The sequence below is a fragment of the Ranitomeya variabilis genome, chromosome 1, assembly GCF_051348905.1.
Source record: "Ranitomeya variabilis isolate aRanVar5 chromosome 1, aRanVar5.hap1, whole genome shotgun sequence".
NCBI classification, from domain to species: Eukaryota; Metazoa; Chordata; class Amphibia; order Anura; family Dendrobatidae; genus Ranitomeya; species Ranitomeya variabilis.
This window is the reverse complement of record NC_135232.1, coordinates 780,117,453-780,136,626: the sequence shown is the minus strand read 5'-3', so window position 1 is coordinate 780,136,626 and position 19,174 is coordinate 780,117,453. Positions and strand designations below refer to the sequence as shown.

At 43.0% G+C, this 19,174-nt stretch overlaps 1 protein-coding gene across 21 annotated transcripts in view; it reads right to left on the bottom strand.

Annotated features, from left to right (window-relative positions):
- Positions 1-19,174, bottom strand: part of ADGRL3 (adhesion G protein-coupled receptor L3) — a 1,249,649-nt gene that overhangs the window by 536,958 nt on the left and 693,517 nt on the right. For all 21 annotated transcript variants that reach the window (XR_013217764.1, XM_077272336.1, XM_077272380.1 and 18 more), the window contains one exon: positions 4,961-5,083. Coding sequence is in view for 20 of the 21 variants with exons in the window: in XM_077272336.1 (XP_077128451.1) it covers positions 4,961-5,083 (123 nt within the window). In the remaining variant the exon portion in view is untranslated. The remainder of the gene's footprint in view (positions 1-4,960; positions 5,084-19,174) is intronic.

Sequence of the window (19,174 nt, the reverse complement as noted above, 5' to 3'; positions counted from 1 at the left end):
TGCGGTAAAACGCGCTAATATCAGGGTATAATATAAGGTAGTACACATCTTAATTATGTAGCAGGGGTTGGGGTAGCCTCCCTCATAGAATATAATGTAACCCCCTCACAGAATATAAAGTAGTCCCCCCATAGAATATAATGTAGCCCCCTCAAAGGGTATAATGTAACCCCCCTCATATAGTATAATGCAGCCCCCCACAGAATATAATGTAGCCCCCTCAGAGTATAATACAACCCCCTCATAAGGTATAATGCAGCCCCCTCATATAGTATAATGTAACCCCATCATCACAGAATATATGTAGCCCCCTCAGAGTATAAAGCAGCCCCCCACGGAGCATAATGTAGCTCCCTCATAGGGTACAATGCAGCCCCCTCATAGGGTATAATGCAGCCTTCCTCATAGGGTATAATGCAGCCCCCTCATAGGGTATAATGCATCACGCTCATAGGGTACAATGCAGCCCCGTCATAGGGTATAATGCAACCAGGACTCACTGATATATATATATATATATATATATATATATATATATATATATATATACAAAATCAAACACAATACTCACCTTTCCTCCCCGTTCCCATGCTAATTCCGGCTCAATTCCGGTATCAGCAGCTGCACTGCCATCTGCCTGGCCCACAGCGGGTACGCGATGAAGTGACGTCATCGCGCACCTGCTGTGTCAGAGGCAGAGGGGAATGATGGGAGAGGGAGCATCATCTGACGCTCTCTCCTCCATTATTGCCTTCAACTGTATCAGCATCTATGATGCGGCACGCACTGGGGGCCGGACCCCTCTAACTGATGGTTTCATAGTGGCTGCATGGGCTGGGGGCCCCTGAGGGAGCGGAGGCCCTCGTCTGCCGGCCCTGATAGCGGGCTGTGTTATTAAAGTGAAATGAATATACACCCCTCTCCACGCCCATGGAGGCGTGGGGAAAGGTGAATATTCATTTTTCTTTAGTAGTGGGGACAGGCTTTAGCCACAGCAGCCGGCTTCTGCCTCCTGTCACTCGCTGCTACTCCGCTGGGGGCCATTGGCTGGGGGCCCCTGGAGCAGTGGGGGCCCTAGGCAGCTGCTGGCCATGTATGCAAGCAGGTGTCAGTGCCTGGGCCCACCGGAGAACCCTCCGGTTCTCCAGTGGGAAAGTCTGACCCTGACTGCACTGATGAGCTTCAAGCACATGCATAGTATAAAAGTTTACAAAAATCATGGATGCTGATTTTTTTTCTGAACACTACTGATGACAGAAAAAAAACCACCTTTTTTTTGCGGACTGCCCATGAATTTAGGTGAGCCTAAGCAGGGTTTATTTATTTTTCTTCCCAGAAAATACAAAAATAGGTTTTATTGATATTATTTCTACTGCTTAGATATAAGCAAGAATTAGGAAACAAAAGGAAGTATGTCAGTTGCTCAGTCTACCTATGGTTTGTCTGTAGTTTGCAATCTAGGAGATGTACAGGTCTGTAGAAGAGCTGTACAAAAAAACACTGGATAAATAGAACAGTTTTAATCAAGTACTTTGCATAAAGTTTTAACTTAAAAGTTTGTTGATTTGCTGTGTTTCTTACTCAAGTTAAAGGGTTGTTGTCACAATGGCGGACATACTGTAGCTTTAGAGAGTGACACTGTTTCATGGGAAAGTAAGTACACACTTTTTGTAGTCTTATACAACCCCATAAGTACACCCACATTTTACATAAAATGTCCAGTGTGGCAGAGAAATAAACAAATGTTAATTTTTGTAGCAAATAAGATGGGTATCAACATTTGCTTTGATCATTTTCTACTATTGGCTATGAACACACCATGTTTTCTGCAAATAAGAAGACAAATTAGGAGGTACAGTCAAGTTCCTCCAAAAAAATAGGTTGTGACTAGTGATGATGAGTGAATATACTCGTTACTCAAGATTTCCCGAGCACGCTGTTAGCCAGCATAAGTACATGTGGGGGTTGCCTGGTTGCTGGGGAATCCCCACATGTAATCAAGCTGGCTAACAGATGTAAATCATTCAGCTGAGGTGAGGAAAACTAAATCTCCGAGCACTAATAAATACTCGGAGGACACCCGAGCATGCTTGGGAAATCTCGAGTAACGAGTGTATTCGCAGATCACTAGTTGTGACTGAAACCCTTCTAGTATATAAGAAAGTCCAGGCAGCACAGCTCCTTCTGGAAACATTCAGGAAGAGGGTTCACCTTGCAGTAGAGATAATCAGTACCGCAACAGATTTTATAGCAGTGGGGATAGAACAAGATTGCCTCAAAGCATGTTCTTTGTAGTCAATGTGGGCTGAAGAAACAGCTGAACCGTAAATAAAGACCCAATAATCATCACTAGGAGACTGAATAGAATGCAGAAAGCCAAAAAACAGACAAGGAAGTAGTCAAAGGAAGGGCCAGGGGGTAAAACTAAGAATAGGGTACCATACGAAAAATCAAAGGGATCAAAACTGGAGAGGAATCCAATAATAAGCCTAAGGTCAATGACAGGGTCAGCAATTTTTTATTTGCATAAAAATAAGGGATAAAGGTTGGATCTCATTTAAAACAGACAGCAATGACTGACATTAACAATGGGCATTTGCTGCAAAAGCAATCAGTTGAGGCTGGAAGCATGAGAAGAAAGATAATGGCGGGAGTATGGAGGAGTGGTTGGTTGCTTAGGAACCTAGGGCAGCCACGGGCTGGAAACAAAGTTAGCAGGAAGCGGCCTCTGGAATGGGGACAGGTCAGTAACACTAACTTAGGTCAAAGGTACACACTTGTAAATTTGCCACACAATGTTGACATTAAGGAAAAGAAACAAAGATTGCACACAGCATAATGTGACACTTCTATGTGTGCAATTTATTAGATATGATTTTGTTTTTACCAAAAATCTGATTAAATCCGAAAGTACGGTAAATATGATTATTAGAATTGGTTGTACATAGCCTCAAGCCCTTCATACACTTTAGATGATGGTGAGCTATCTTGGCTGACTCTCGCATAGACAGGAGCGCTCACTCTGACAGGCGCTCTAGTGCTCTCTATAAGTCAGCCACTTCTGTACATCTATGATGGCGGCTTACTTCAATGAGAACATAAGGAATGGAAGTCCAAAAATGGACACGTCGGATCACTAACTCCCCTCATTATCATTTTTCTGGGCGCACATACAGTGCCTACAAGTAGTATTCAACCCCCTGCAGATTTAGCAGGTTTAGCAGGTTTACACATTTGGAATTAACTTGGCATTGTGACATTTGGACTGTAGATCAGCCTGGAAGTGTGAAATGCACTGCAGCAAAAAAGAATGTTATTTCTTTGTTTATTTTTTTTTTTAAATTGTGAAAAGTCTTTTCAGAGGGTCATTTATTATTCAACCCCTCAACCCACCAGAATTCTGTTTGGTTCCCCTAAAGTATTAAGAAGTAGTTCAGGCACAAAGAACAATGAGCTTCACATGTTTGGATTAATTATCTCTTTTTCCAGCCTTTTCTGACTATTTAAGACCCTCCCCAAACTTGTGAACAGCACTCAAACATGGTCAACATGGGAAAGACAAAGGAGCATTCCAAGGCCATCAGAGACAAGATCGTGGAGGGTCACAAGGCTGGCAAGGGGTACAAAACCCTTTCCAAGGAGTTGGGCCTACCTGTCTCCACTGTTGGGAGCATCATCCGGAAGTGGAAGGCTTATGGAACTACTGTTAGCCTTCCACGGCCTGGACAGCCTTTGAAAGTTTCCTCCCGTGCCGAGGCCAGGCTTGTCCGAAGAGTCAAGGCTAACCCAAGGACAACAAGGAAGGAGCTCCGGGAAGATCTCATGGCAGTGGGGACATTGGTTTCAGTCAATACCATAAGTAACGTACTCCACCGCAATGGTCTCCGTTCCAGACAAGCCCGTAAGGTACCTTTACTTTCAAAGTGTCATGTCAAGGCTCGTCTACAGTTTGCTCATGATCACTTGGAGGACTCTGAGACTGACTGGTTCAAGGTTCTCTGGTCTGATGAGACCAAGATCGAGATCTTTGGTGCCAACCACACACGTGACGTTTGGAGACTGGATGGCACTGCATACGACCCCAAGAATACCATCCCTACAGTCAAGCATGGTGGTGGCAGCATCATGCTGTGGGGCTGTTTCTCAGCCAAGGGGCCTGGCCATCTGGTCCGCATCCATGGGAAGATGGATAGCACGGCCTACCTGGAGATTTTGGCCAAGAACCTCCGCTCCTCCATCAAGGATCTTAAGATGGGTCGTCATTTCATCTTCCAACAAGACAACGACCCAAAGCACACAGCCAAGAAAACCAAAGCCTGGTTCAAGAGGCAAAAAATCAAGGTGTTGCAGTGGCCTAGTCAGTCTCCTGACCTTAACCCAATTGAAAACTTGTGGAAGGAGCTCAAGATTAAAGTCCACATGAGACACCCAAAGAACCTAGATAACTTGGAGAAGATCTGCATGGAGGAGTGGGCCAAGATAACTCCAGAGACCTGTGCCGGCCTGATCAGGTCTTATAAAAGACGATTATTAGCTGTAATTGCAAACAAAGGTTATTCCACAAAATATTAAACCTAGGGGTTGAATAATAATTGACCCACACTTTTATGTTTAAAATTTATAAAAATTTAACTGAGCAACAAAACTTTTTGGTTTGTAAGATTTATGCATCTGTTAATAAATCCTGCTCTTGTTTGAAGTTTGAAGGCTCTAACTTATTTGCATCTTATTAAACCTGCTAAATCTGCAGGGGGTTGAATACTACTTTTAGGCACTGTACATATTAGACTGAAATTGATAATGTGGTTGGAGGCTTTAGATTCAGTTTGATGTGTGAGTTTTCCATAGATTAAGCTGTCAGCGCACTTTATTTACACTATGTTGGTGTGGTTTCTCTTAACTATGGTTCCTTAGATATACATCCTCTAGAATAAAAAAAAGTTGCTGAATTTTTATTTACCATTGCGTCCATTTTGTCTCAGTGTATTCGAAGAAAGTTGAATAGAGCTCCCATATCCAATATTCTGTGGGAAGTGGAGATCTTCCAAATTCACATCTGTGCTTAATCTTGCAACTTCAAGTTCTGGTTATAAAATAGAATAAAAGTGAAGCAAGAAGATATTTTAGTATTACTGTACATGTTAATATTGTAAAGGAAACAACAGCAATCACAGGTATGCCTCAAGAAATCATTTTCCTGTAGGTGCTTGTTTTAACCATCGTGAATAAATGATCAGTGTTCTCTCCTTCAATGCAATATTTACCGTAGTTGAAAGGGCAGGATAATATGGTCCTCCAGCTATATAACAAGGTTGCAAGTCATACAGCCTTAGCAGCAGCATCAAGGGGTATGGTATGTAGTGAGAGGAATTATTTATTATTTTGTTTATTTTAGAGGTTGTCCTAACATTGATGGCCTTTCATTAGGATAGGTCATAAATATCTGATCAGTGGGGGTGCAACACTCGGCACCCTGCTGATTAACTTGTGCCTGCAGAGGCCGGATTTACTCAGCTGTAGAGTTGCACACCTTCGTCGATGGTATAGTAGCGGAGGTGCAGTACCTGGCAATGGCCATTATACCGTTGACAAAGCAGTGATGTGCAGCGCCGAAACTGTGCACATATGGCCACTGTTGGGACACGGAACAGCAGATTAGTGTGTTGGCAGGTATCGCACCCCCACCAATCAAATATTGATCACCTATCCCAAGGACAGGCCATCAATGTAAAGGTCCTGAACAATGCCTTTAAATAATGATAAGCATAATCTGCAATGCTTTATAGACATTGTCATCACTGTTTCCACTGGAGTTCACAAATTCCCTATCTGCATGCAAGAAAACTCATGCAAATACGAGACAACAAATAAACTCCTTAAAGATGCTGTCTTTGGTAGGATTTGAACCAGTACACCAGTGCTGTAACGCAACCACTGGGTCATGTTGCTGGCCATATTAAAGTACAGCTCCAGCTTTTTTTATTTCAGTGCTGTAGTGGTGCTACTAATCTAAGGTGCCTAATCCTAGTCTAATATTTACCCACTCCTGTTCCACGCTGAGATCTTGCAACCGCAACTTCTAACTGAACAGAAGTCAGAGGTAATGGTCACAGTCTGCCCATGTAAGTCTATGAGAGCCTCCTTCTGGCTCTCACAGACGTACATTGAGACTTCCATATCACCCAGCAACGGCGGGAGCAATCCGGCAGATCACAAACTGTTGTAGACCCCCAGGAGCAGTGCCAATAAAAGACGAAGACGTCAGTTGATGAGTATAAGACTAGGGGCAGAGAGTGGTACTTTAAAACAGATGGGGGCAGGAGTGAGGCGCAGCTGGGCGGAGGCCCCCCATGACTGCTTTGAGCCGGGCGGTCTTTTTTTAAATAATGCCATGGTTGCGATAGGAGGTTAGCAGGGGGGAGGAGCATGAGAAGGGGGAGTTGGTAGGGAAAGTGCGGGAAAACCGCCATTTCCTACCTTAATCCAGGCCGAGGAAGACCCACCCACCCTCCCCTTTTTTGTTTGTGCTTGGGGGGCTTTTCATGGGGGGAGGTATTGTCATGTATATTTCATTTATTGTTATGGTTATGTAAGTTGTAAAAAAAGAAAAAGAAAAAGGGGGTGTTGGGCTTACGCTTTCTATGCGTTTGAGGGAAGAATGTTGGTTTCATTTTCTCTATGTTATTCGTTTATTGTCACAGTGGCAGTGTGGTGGGGGGGTGGGGGTTCTTGGAGTTGACGCTGATTGGTTGGGGGAAGGAATTGGAGCATAATTACAGGCAATTTAAAATGTGGTGGGGTTTGATCTGGCATTTTGGTATGGGCTCTGGACGGGGTTTTACCCTGGGAGCTGGTGGTGGTTTTTCTCTTCCCGGAACGGGATGTACGGTGCCCTCGAGCTGGGATTTACGGCTGAGGGTAATATGGTGGTCGATCTTCTTCGAATTTATATTGTTGTATTAATGTTTGTTATTTTGTTAATAAAAGTTGGCCGCTGTGGCCAAAATATCCAAAAGAATATAATTGGTTATGTTTTTATTTAAGGAGAGGGTGGGGACGGTGGGTCAGGGTTTGGTGGTTTAGGTTTACGCACGAAGAAAAAGACCGTACTCGGCATACGCGGTCATGTATAGACAGTGAAACTTGTCAGAGGGACACCGCAGGAGTTCATCATTGTTCTAACTTTGTGTGCCATGTGCTGTATAAACTGAACTGGTCCAGACCTACTATGAGTAAGCAGAAGTGATTTCTTACAGCAGCCTATACTGTTGCTGTACATGGTGCATCTCATAACTAGCTTAGTCCCTTGCCTATAAGTCTTAGTGACCTTCTTGGCTGTGCTTCCCCATGTATTATTGGACCTCTACCCTCTCCTTGCCTACTTCCATGTCTCCTCCACAGTTTTTTGATTTCTGTCATTCATTTTTTGTTCAGTATGCTTTTAATGTAACATTTCCCACATGTCTACTTTACATCAGCATGATTTTTGAAACATAATTTTCTTTTGTTAGGAAGTTATAAGGGTTAAAAGCTGACCAGCGATTTCTCATTTTTTCAATAACATTTACAAAACCATTTTTTAGGGACCATATTACAATTGAAGTGACTTTGAGGGGTCTATATAACAGAAAATACCCAAAAGTGTCAATTTCAAAAATTTCACTCCTCAACATACTCAAAACTACAATCAAGACGTTTATTAACCCTTCAGGCACTCCACAGGAATTTTTAGAATGTGGAAAGAAAAAATGAACATTTAACTTTTTTTCACAAAAGTTTTACTTTAGACCCCAATATTTTTTTTTCACAAGGGTAACAGAAAAAAAGACCCCAAAATGTGTTGATAAATTTCTCCTCAGCATGCCGATACCCTACATGTGGAGGAAAATCACTGTTTGGGAGCATGGCAGGACTCGAAAGGGAACGAGCACAGTTTGCCATCTTGAATGCAACATTTGCTGGAACAATTAGCGAATACCATGTCGTGTTTAGAGAGCCCCTGATGTGCCTATATAGTGGAAAACCAACACAAATGACACCATTTTGGAAACTAAACTCCTCAGGAACTTCTCTAGTTGTATGGTGAGCACCTTGAACTCCCAGTTGCTTCACAGAAGTGTATAACATTGCGCTGTGAAAATAAAAAAAAAAAATCACATTTTTCCCACAAAAATGTTTTTGGCCACAAATTTTGTATTTGCACAAGGGTAACAGGAGAAATTGCACGGTACAATTTGTTGTGCAATTTTTCCTAAGTATTCCGATAGCCCATATGTGGGAGAAAACGACTGTTTGGGCGCATGCCAGGGCTTGGAAGAGAAAGAGAACCATTTGACTTTGTGAATGCAAAATTTGCTGGAATAATTTGCGGATGCCATGTTGTGTTCTGAGTGCTCCTGATGTGCCTAAATAGTGCAATCCCCCCATGACTGACCCTATTTTGGAAACTTGACCCCCTGGGAACTTATCTAGATGTGTGGTGAGCACCTTGAACCCCCAGGTGCTTCTCAAAAGTTTATAACATTGAGCCATGAAAATAAAAAAAATCAAATTTTTCCTACAAAAAATTTTTTGAAGCCCGATATTTTGCATTTTCATAAGGGTAGCAGAAGATATTGGCCCATACAATTTCTTGTGTAATTTCTCCTGAGTACAACGATACTCAATATGTTGTGTATAGCCATGTGGAATCCTCTCGGTGTCCCTCTGCCCCAACGCGTGTTTCACAACTGCTTCATTGGGAGGCGAGAGGATTCCACATGGCTATACACCAGGTAACAGTGTAGTTTTACACATACTCATAGCTGCATTACTATAGCACTTTATTCATGTCAGCAATAAGGGTCAAATGTTGAAGTACCCAGCTATATGGGAATATCCAGTTAGCCAGCATCTTGCAGTCATGTTTATTACATATGATTAATGATATTCAGCTTCAGAATAAATTGCCTTTCATTGTGTTAATAGCCCATGTCTTTTGGAAATACACTATGGCTGCATAGTCCCTCGTCATAGGATTGAGCACCTTTCCTTTTATGTCAATTTTCTGTTTTAAATATTCATTAATAAAAACAACTTTTTATCTATAAAGAACCATCTTGGGGATCTGTTCTCATTATTGTTTGGTCACCATATAGTGAAAATCATTGTGTTTAATAGTAGGTGACGGGTTAATTACTCTGGGCATCTTGATGTGAATACACACCCTTTAGGAATATATCTACACGTGTAGTGACAATTTTTTGACTCCATGGGTGCTTTCCAGAAACAAGCAGCAGTGGATGTTGCTCAGTGAAAATTGCAAACTGCCGTTGTAGGGACCAGCATGATGTAGTGACCAGTACGCTGTAATGACCAGTATGTTGTAGTATGTTATGCTCAGCTCATGCTTTTGGAGACATGCACCCTTAAATTAGGTGCGCTCTCATCGCTACAGAAATGCCAAACATGTGGACACTAAATGTGGATTAGACACACTGTAGGGCTCAGAAGGGAGGGGGGCATTTGGATTTGGGAGCACAGAATTTGCTGAATTTATTGGGGGGGCCAGGAGCCATTTCACTTTTCTAGAACCTTTGTGATACCAGTAACGTGAAAGCCCCCCATATTTCCATTGACAGATGACGGATCTGAGTGGGGATTTTTTTTGTGGACTGAGTTGAAGCTTTTATTGAAAACATTTTACATAACGTTGGGGATCACATTTATATGGTGCTCTATGCTGAGCACTTACTTTGGTGTTTACTTTGGTGTCTCCATGTAAATCTCCGAGTGACGTAATTCAGATGAGTTTTACATGGGAACCCCAGTTCAAGCGCTCAGCGCTAAATGTGAGTAGAGCCTTACTGTGATCTTGGGGAGCAGAATGAACAAATCAACAGCAGGTGAAAAATGGGGGGTTTTTTTACGCCTACCTCATGCGGTATAAGTGATTAGATTACTTTATTCTTCAGGTCTGCGCGATTACAGTGATACCAGATTTATATCAGGTTTTTATGTTCGACTGCTGTCACACACTAAAACACGCTTTTTATTGCAAAAACTAGTTTTTGCATCGCCATATTTTGAGATCTTTAATTTTTCAATATTTTGATCGACACAGTCATGTGAAGACTTGTTTTTTGAGGGACAAGTTGACACTTTTATTGGTACCATTTACGGGCACATTACATTTTTGGATCGTTTTCTATTTTGATTTTTGGGAGACAGAATGAGCAAAAAACAGCAAATCAGGAATTTTTTTTATGTCTTTTCGCATGTGGTAAAATTGTTAAGGTAGATTTATTCTTCGGGTCAGTACGATTACAGTGATACCACATTTATATAGTTTTTTTTAATGTTTTGGTGTGTGACGACACGACATTTCTTATTAATTATGCCAGATGTAAACTGAGTAGGCCCAGAATCATAAACTGTTGTCTGAAGTATTGACTCTTCTTGTAGGACAAATATTTACCTCTATATTATCTCCTACAGTTTATCTTCTGTTATCTTTGTAAAACAGTAAGGGTACTGTTACACTAAACGATTTACCAACGATCACGACCAGCGATACGACCTGGCTGTGATCGTTGGTAAGTCGTTGTGTGGTCGCTGGAGAGCTGTCACACAGACAGCTCTCCAGCGACCAACGATGCCGAAGTCCCCGGGTAACCAGGGTAAACATCGGGTTACTAAGCGCAGGTAACCCGATGTTTACCCTGGTTACCATTGTAAATGTAAAAAAACCAAAAACACTACATACTCACATTCCGATGACTGTCACGTCCCTCGCCGTCAGCTTCCCGCACTGACTGTCAGTGCCGGCCGTAAAGCACAGAACAGCGGTGACGTCACCACTGTGCTCTGCTTTTACTTTACGGCCGGCGCTCACAGTCAGTGCGGGAAGCCGCCGGCGGAGGACGTGACAGACATCAGAAGGTGAGTATGTAGTGTGTTTTTTTTTTTTACATTTACAATAGTAACCAGGGTAAACATCGGGTTACTAAGCACGGCCCTGCGCTTAGTAACCCGATGTTTACCCTGGTTACAAGCGAACACATCGCTGGATCGGTGTCACACACACCGATCCAGCAATGACAGCGGGTGATCCAGCGACGAAATAAAGTTTCAAACGATTTGCTACAACGTACGATTCTCAGTGGGGTCCCTGATCGCAGTAGCGTGTCAGACACAGCGAGATCGTATGTATATCCCTGGAACGTCACGGATCGTGCCGTCGTAGCGACCAAAGTGCCACTGTGAGATGGTACCCTAAGGCATGGCCACTGAACAATGATGTTTGCTGATATGCTAATTATGCATTCTGTTATGGAGCCAGTTTGCTAACTTCAAAAGCTGAGAGGGAAAAACTATGCAAATAGTTTAATTAATAAAGTAATGCTACTTGATCATCATTGTTCCCCTTATCTGTGATGCTGGACTGAAGGACACTTGTTAAATTTAAAAATAGGTTACACACCACTATATAAAGAGACTTTTTCTTCTGGTCAGGGTGACTCTTCAGGATCGCAGCTTAGGGTACTATGGACCTAGCTGGAAGGACACAGGATTGCTTCATTGACCAATACTGAAACCCCAGAGACGTCTTAAAGAATCCAGGTTGGGACAATCGGTTAACCTGGCCACATACCTCACAGCTCTCGGTTAGCTTCCTAAGCTTGCTGTTACCTCCTCGCTATGGGGGCCTGCCAAAAGTGAGGAGCCAGTGCTGGGGCTATGCGATACTGGAAGCAGCTCTAATCCAGGTGAGTCTCTGTAATTTGCAGCATCTTGGGTATTTGCTGGCACTGTTCTGTATGCCATTGTGTGTTGGTGGTTCAATAAATTATTGCAAGGCTGTTTTACCCTCACTCTGTATTGTCTGAGTAGTGTTCTGCCCACAGGGAGAGAGAGCAGGTGTTCAGAGAGCTCAGGTCCATGCAGTATTTCTAAAAACAGCTGGGCCAGCGGACGAGAGCATCCACTGACCCCTGTGTATTCACATGGTGCTTTTACACAGTAAAAACTATTTTATTGGAAAAATATTTATTTTTGCATCGCTTTATTCTGTGAGCTATAACTTTTTAACTTTTCTGCTGATGGAGCTACACTCACCGGCCACTTTATTAGGTACACCATGCTAGTAACGGGTTGGACCCCCTTTTGCCTTCAGAACTGCCTCAATTCTTCGTGGCATAGATTCAACAAGGTGCTGGAAGCATTCCTCAGAGATTTTGGTCCATATTGACATGATGGCATCACACAGTTGCCGCAGATTTGTCGGCTGCACATCCCAAAGATGCTCCATACAAGGCAGGATGGATCCATGCTTTCATGTTGTTTACGCCAAATTCTGACCCTACCATCCGAATGTCGCAGCAGAAATCGAGACTCATCAGACCAAGCAACGTTTTTCCAATCTTCTACTGTCCAATTTCGATGAGCTTGTACAAATTGTAGCCTCAGTTTCCTGTTCTTAGCTGAAAGGAGTGGTACCCGGTGTGGTCTTCTGCTGCTGTAGCCCATCTGTCTCAAAGTTCGACGCACTGTGCGTTCAGAGATGCTCTTAGGCCTACCTTGGTTGTAACGGGTGGCGATTTGAGTCACTGTTGCCTTTCTATCAGCTCGAACCAGTCTGCCCATTCTCCTCTGACCTCTGGCATCAACAAGGCATTTCCGCCCACAGAACTGCCGCTCACTGGATTTTTTTTCTTTTTCGGACCATTCTCTGTAAACCCTAGAGATGGTTGTGCGTGAAAATCCCAGTAGATCAGCAGTTTCTGAAATACTCAGACCAGCCCTTCTGGCACCAACAACCATGCCACGTTCAAAGGCACTCAAATCACCTTTCTTCCCCATACTAATGCTCGGTTTGAACTGCAGGAGATTGTCTTGACCATGTCTACAAGCCTAAATGCACTGAGTTGCCGCCATGTGATTGGCTGATTAGAAATTAAGTGTTAACAAGAAGTTGGACAGGTGTACCTAATAAAGTGGCCGGTGAGTGTATATGGCAGCTTGTTTCATGCGGGACAAGATGACGTTTTAAATTTTATTTACATTCATCTTTGTTATCATGTTGCATTACACTTTTTGTTTGGTTGTATGATGACTAAGCATAGATTTTTTTCCTGTTTTTTTCTTTTTTTTGCGGTGTTCACTTAAGGGGTCAACTAGCGGGGCAGTTTTATAGGATGGGTCGTTCTGGACTAGGCGATACTAAATATGTGAACTTTTTATTTAATAAAAATATTTATTTATGGACACAATATATATGTCTATCTATCTATCTATCTATCTATCTATCTATCTATCTATCTATATAAACATTACAGTATATATACGGCTCTGTCAAAAATTAAGAGACCACCACATCAAAATCCTGTCATGGGCAGCCCAATCTCCAGACCTGAACCGCATTTAAAACCCTTGGAATGTAATCAAGTGGATGATGGATAGTCACAGGCCATCAAACAAAGAAAAATTGCTTAAAGTTTTGCTCCAGAAGCAGTGTGAAAGACTGGTGGAAAGCATGCCAAGACGCATGAAAGCTGTGATTAAAAATCATGGTTATTCCACAAAATATTGATTTCTGAATTCTTCCTGAGTTAAAACATTAGCATTGTTGTTTCTAAATGATTATTAACTTGTCTTCTTATCATTATTTGAGGTCTGAAATGACTGGTTATTTTTTTTTTTTAATTTTGACAATTTCTCCATTTCAGAAAAAAAAATACAAAATTTATTGCTTGGAACTTCGGAGGCATGTTGTCAGAAGCTTATAGAATAAATAAACAATTTACATTTTACTCAAAAATATACCTATAAAGAGAAAAATCAGACAAACTGAACATTTTGCAGTGGTCTCTTAATTTTTGCCAGAGCAAAAGCATTTTCAGTTTTATTTTAACGTTTTTACTTTGTCCCACTATTGGGGTATGTGCACACGCTGCGGATTTGAACCTGCGGATCTGCAGCAGTTTTCCCAAAGTTTACAGTACCATGTAAACCTAAGGGAAAAAAAACCCACTGTGCACATGCTGTGGAAAAATCCGCGCGGAAACGCAGCGGATTATTTTCCGCAGCATGTCAATTCTTTCTGCGGATTCCGCAGCGGTTTTCAACATGCACCAATAGGAAAGTGCAGTTGAAAACCCGCAGAGGAATCCGCAGAAGAAACCGCGATAAAAAACGCAGTGAAAACCGCAGTGGTTTTGCACTGCGGATTTTCCAAATCCGCTGCGGAAAAATTCGCAGCAGAATCCGCAACGTGTGCACATACCCTTGGACTTTCACTTTCTGCAGTCTAATCACTTGTAAAGCATAGCGGAAGCTTTCCTATGCATTACAAACGGTCAGCGCTGCACTGACAGACAAACTTGCTACACAATGCTCTGAATATGTTGCAGCAAGCTTGCTAGCTCTGGTGCTCCAGATGTCCAAATGACGACATCGGGTCACCATGGCAATGATCAGCCTCTCACAATGACATTGCTGGGGCGCTGATCAGAGAGCAGAGGGGACTCTCTCAATCTGCTTGCCTGCTAAATACTGCTGATGATTTTGATTGCAGTATTTAGGGAGTTAAAGTGCTGGGAGCAGGCACCACTCCTGAACGGAGTGCCAGGTGTCAGCTGTCAGAATCATCTGACACCTGGTGTAATCGCCCATGCACAGCCCCTGTATGTACTGTATATGTCATAGTTCGGTAAGTACCAGCCGAACATGATGTATGCATACATCCAATGTCGGGAAGGGGTTAATAAAAAAAAAACATTATGAAAATTTGGTTTTATTGTGCTGACCTGTATAATCATGCTACTAGTTCAGATTTACCATATAAAGGATACCATAAAAACAAAGCCCAAAACACAATGGCAAAATTGCCTTTTTTTCATAAGTAGGTTGCAATTGGAATTCATTCCCTGTCTTTTTCTCTTTTTAGTTTTTTTTTTTTTACCATTTTATGATAAAATGAATGGTGTCTTTCAAAACTACAACTCATCCCCCAGGAAAACAAGCCTTCACACAGCTGTGTTGACACTAAATAAAAAGTTATTGCTCTTGGAAGATGGGCAGGAAAATGCAAACGTAAAAATGAAACTTGGCTGCATTTAAATTAAATGCTTATGCACAGCTAGAAAGAATAGGGACACGGTTTCCATTTGGATGTGATGTGAATTCTCGTAGCCATTGTGATGTGGCTAATAAGGCGGAAAGTTATTTTGTGATTTGTGGCTTAAAAGCATTGCAAAGAGGTGAGGGCAAATTGTCTGTCTCACTGCAGAGGATATAAGAGAGGATATTTCGCTCCATAAAGTCATGTTTCATGTTCCCCGGCTCATCCAGTCATCTAAAGCACCGATTTTAGACATTAGGATAGTAAGTATAGTCTATTGTGAACATAATATACCCTGTGAAACAATCTGGGTAGTATCTCAGTCAGGGCTCATTTTGCGATGAAATTGATCGAATGCAATCTGACTAATAATCGGATTGCATTCGGACCAAAGTTATTCTATCATTGTGGGTTCATCTGTGTTTTTTTTCCAGCTCGGATCGGATCATGATCGTACTGGAAAAAAATCACAGCATGCTGCAATTGTAATCGGAAATCTGATCGCATCCTGCAAAAGAAGTCAATGGGTGCAAGAAAAAAATCGCACAGCACTCGGACCATGCGAGTGCTATCCAATTTTTACACACCGATCTCCTTGGAAATTCTGGCAATTCATCTGCTGCGAGCAGTAAAATCACAGCATGACAGGTTAGAATAGAATAGAAAGAATAGACATACACACAAATAATAGATAGACCTAAAGATGTTTGTTACATACACATATACAGTACAGACCAAAAGTTTGGACACACCTTCTCATTTAAAGATTTTTCTATATTTTCATGACTATGAAAATTGTACATTCACACTGAAGGCATCAAAACTATGAATTAACACATGTGGAATTATATACTTAACAAAAAAGTGTGAAACAACTGATAATATGTCTTATATTCTAGGTTCTTCAAAGTAGCCACCTTTTGCTTTGATGACTGCTTTGCACACTCTTGGCATTCTCTTGATGAGCTTCAAGAGGTAGTCACTGGGAATGGTTTTCACTTCACAGGGGTGCCCTGTCAGGTTTAACAAGTGGGATTTCTTGCCTTATAAATGGGGTTGGGACCATCAGTTGTGTTGTGCAGAAGTCTGGTGGATACACAGCTGATAGTCCTACTGAATAGACTGTTAGAATTTGTATTATGGCAAGAAAAAGCAGCTAAGTAAAGAAAAATGAGTGGCCATCATTACTTTAAGAAATGAGGGTCAGTCAGTCCGAAAAATTGGGAAAACTTTGAAAGTGTCCCCAAGTGCAGTGGCAAAAACCATCAAGCACTACAAAGAAACTGGCTCACATGAGGACCGCCCCAGGAAAGGAAGACCAAAAGTCACCTCTGCTTCTGAGGATAAGTTTATCCGAGTCACCAGCCTTAGCAATCGCAGGTTAACAGCAGCTCAGATTAGAGATCAGATCAATGCCACACAGAGTTCTAGCAGCAGGCACATCTCTACAACATCTGTTAAGAGGAGACTTTGTGCAGCAGGCCTTCGGGGCAAAATAGCTGCCAGGAAACCACTGCTAAGGACAGGCAACAAGCAGAAGAGACTTGTTTGGGCTAAAGAACACAAGGAATGGACATTAGACCAGTGGAAATCTGTGCTTTGGTCTGATGAGTCCAAATTTGAGATCTTTGGTTCCAACCACCGTGTCTTTGTGCAACGCAGAAAAGGTGAACAGATGGACTCTACATGTCTGGTTCCCACCATGAAGCATGGAGGAGAAGGTGTGATGGTGTGGGGGTGCTTTGCTGGTGACACTGTTGGGGATTTATTCAAAATTGAAAAGATAAAGCCGTGTGCACTACTACTGGTGGTGCCCAGGTAGGTTCCCACACCATGTGATACTAAAGAAAGAACCTGGCACTCAACTTAATGCTTGTGAGATTTTAATCGTAGTAGCCAAAACGTTTCGGTCCTATATCTGGACCTTCATCAGTTACTACAAAACGTGAACATAAAGAAAATACTATTTACAAATATATACAAAAAGAAACAAAAGAAAACATAATGTGCAAAGAAAATATGTACATAATTCAGAGAACCACAAAATTACACAATGCAAGATGTCACATCCATGACAAGAGGTATTTAGGTCATCTAGATAAAAAACTGAGATAGACAAGCAAGTGTCAGGCTGAGTGAGACCGCCGGATATCTAGCATGGGGGTGTAAGATAAAGGAGAATGAGGGTGGAACATACCGTACTATGATGAAAAAAGTAAATGACTGTAGTGTCATATAAGGCACAGCATGGTCTGCGTCTGTAGTAATATAGAGGAGATTACAATGGCATAGGTACGTGTGAACGTATTGTGGAGAGGGGAGGGGGAGAAGTAGCATACCTGGTATTTGTGCAGATAGGTTTAGGCACACAGAATGGACTGTGGATGAAGGAAGATAAACATAACTATAGTATACCATTAGGTATACATGCGCAGAGGATGCTGCCAGTGGCATACTATAAGTGGAGACATGCCAGGGACTATAGTATTGCCTTATTCCCACTGATAGGTGCTGTGCTTGTGTCCAGACACGGAATCCCCGCTTGTCTGGTGTGTAGTGAAAGTGCGCGCCTTAAATGGACAGGGGGCGGTGCCGGGACTCCGTCGCTTGGCAACCGAGGGGCGCACAGAGAAGCCAGAGATGAAGTGGCCGGAAGTAAGAAGGCTGTGCGTGTCAGCTGTGCTGCAGTCTGCGTGTCACAGTGTGGCGGCATCCTCTGCGCATGTATACCTAATGGTATACTATAGTTATGTTTATCTTCCTTCATCCACAGTCCATTCTGTGTGCCTAAACCAGTGATGGGCAACCTTTTGAGCTTGGTGTGTCAAAATTCGCCAAAAAACCGAGCATAACTTGGGTGGTGTGTCACCTTGATAAAAAACCATAATTTTGCGACATGTATAGTTTAAATAACAAATATGTATAATTAGAATTAACTTACCTGCTTAGTGACTTCTTTGTTCATCTGTCAGTAGGTTTCTTTTGTTGGTCTTGCTATTATTTAACTTGTGTGGGGTGCCGTGAACTAAGATAAGTGAGGGGGAGGGGGAATTCTTCCAGTGATGGCGAACCTGTGGCACTCCAGCTGTTGCAAAACTACAATTCCCATCATGTCTTCACAGCCAAAGCCTTTGCTTTGAATGGCCAGCCATGATGGGAATTGTAGTTTTGCAACAGCTGGACTGCCACAGGTTCGCCATCACTGATGCCTCCCTCTCACTTATCTCAGTAATGGCCAATGACACCCCACAGTTCACTGGATGATGGTTGCTGTAGTAGTCACAGGGCCTGCAGACAGCAATCACAGGGCCTCCAGACAGCAATCACAGGGCCTCCAGACAGCAATCACAGGGCCTCCAGACAGCAATCAATCACAGGGCCTCCAGACAGCAATCACAGGGCCTCCAGACAGCAATCACAGGGCCTCCAGACAGTGATCACAGGGCCTCCAGACAGCAATCACAGGGCCTCCAGACAGCAATCACAGGGCCTCCAGACAGCAATCACAGGGCCTCCAGACAGCAATCACAGGGCCTCCAGACAGCAATCACAGGGCCTGCAGACAGCAATCACAGGGCCTCCAGACAGCAATCACAGGGCCTGCAGACAGCAATCACAGGGCCTGCAGACAGCAATCACAGGGCCTCCAGACAGCAATCACAGGGCCTCCAGACAGCAATCAATCACAGGGCCTCCAGACAGCAATCACAGGGCCTCCAGACAGCAATCACAGGGCCTCCAGACAGCAATCACAGGGCCTCCAGACAGCAATCAATCACAGGGCCTCCAGACAGCAATCACAGGGCCTCCAGACAGCAATCACAGGGCCTCCAGACAGCAATCACAGGGCCTCTAGACAGCAATCAATCACAGGGCCTCCAGACAGCGATCACAGGGCCTCCAGACAGCAATCACAGGGACTCCAGACAGCAATCACAGGGCCTCCAGACAGCAATCACAGGGCCTCCAGACAGCAATCACAGGGCCTCCAGACAGCAATCACAGGGCCTCCAGACAGCAATCAATCACAGGGCCTCCAGACAGCAATCAATCACAGGGCCTCCAGACAGCAAT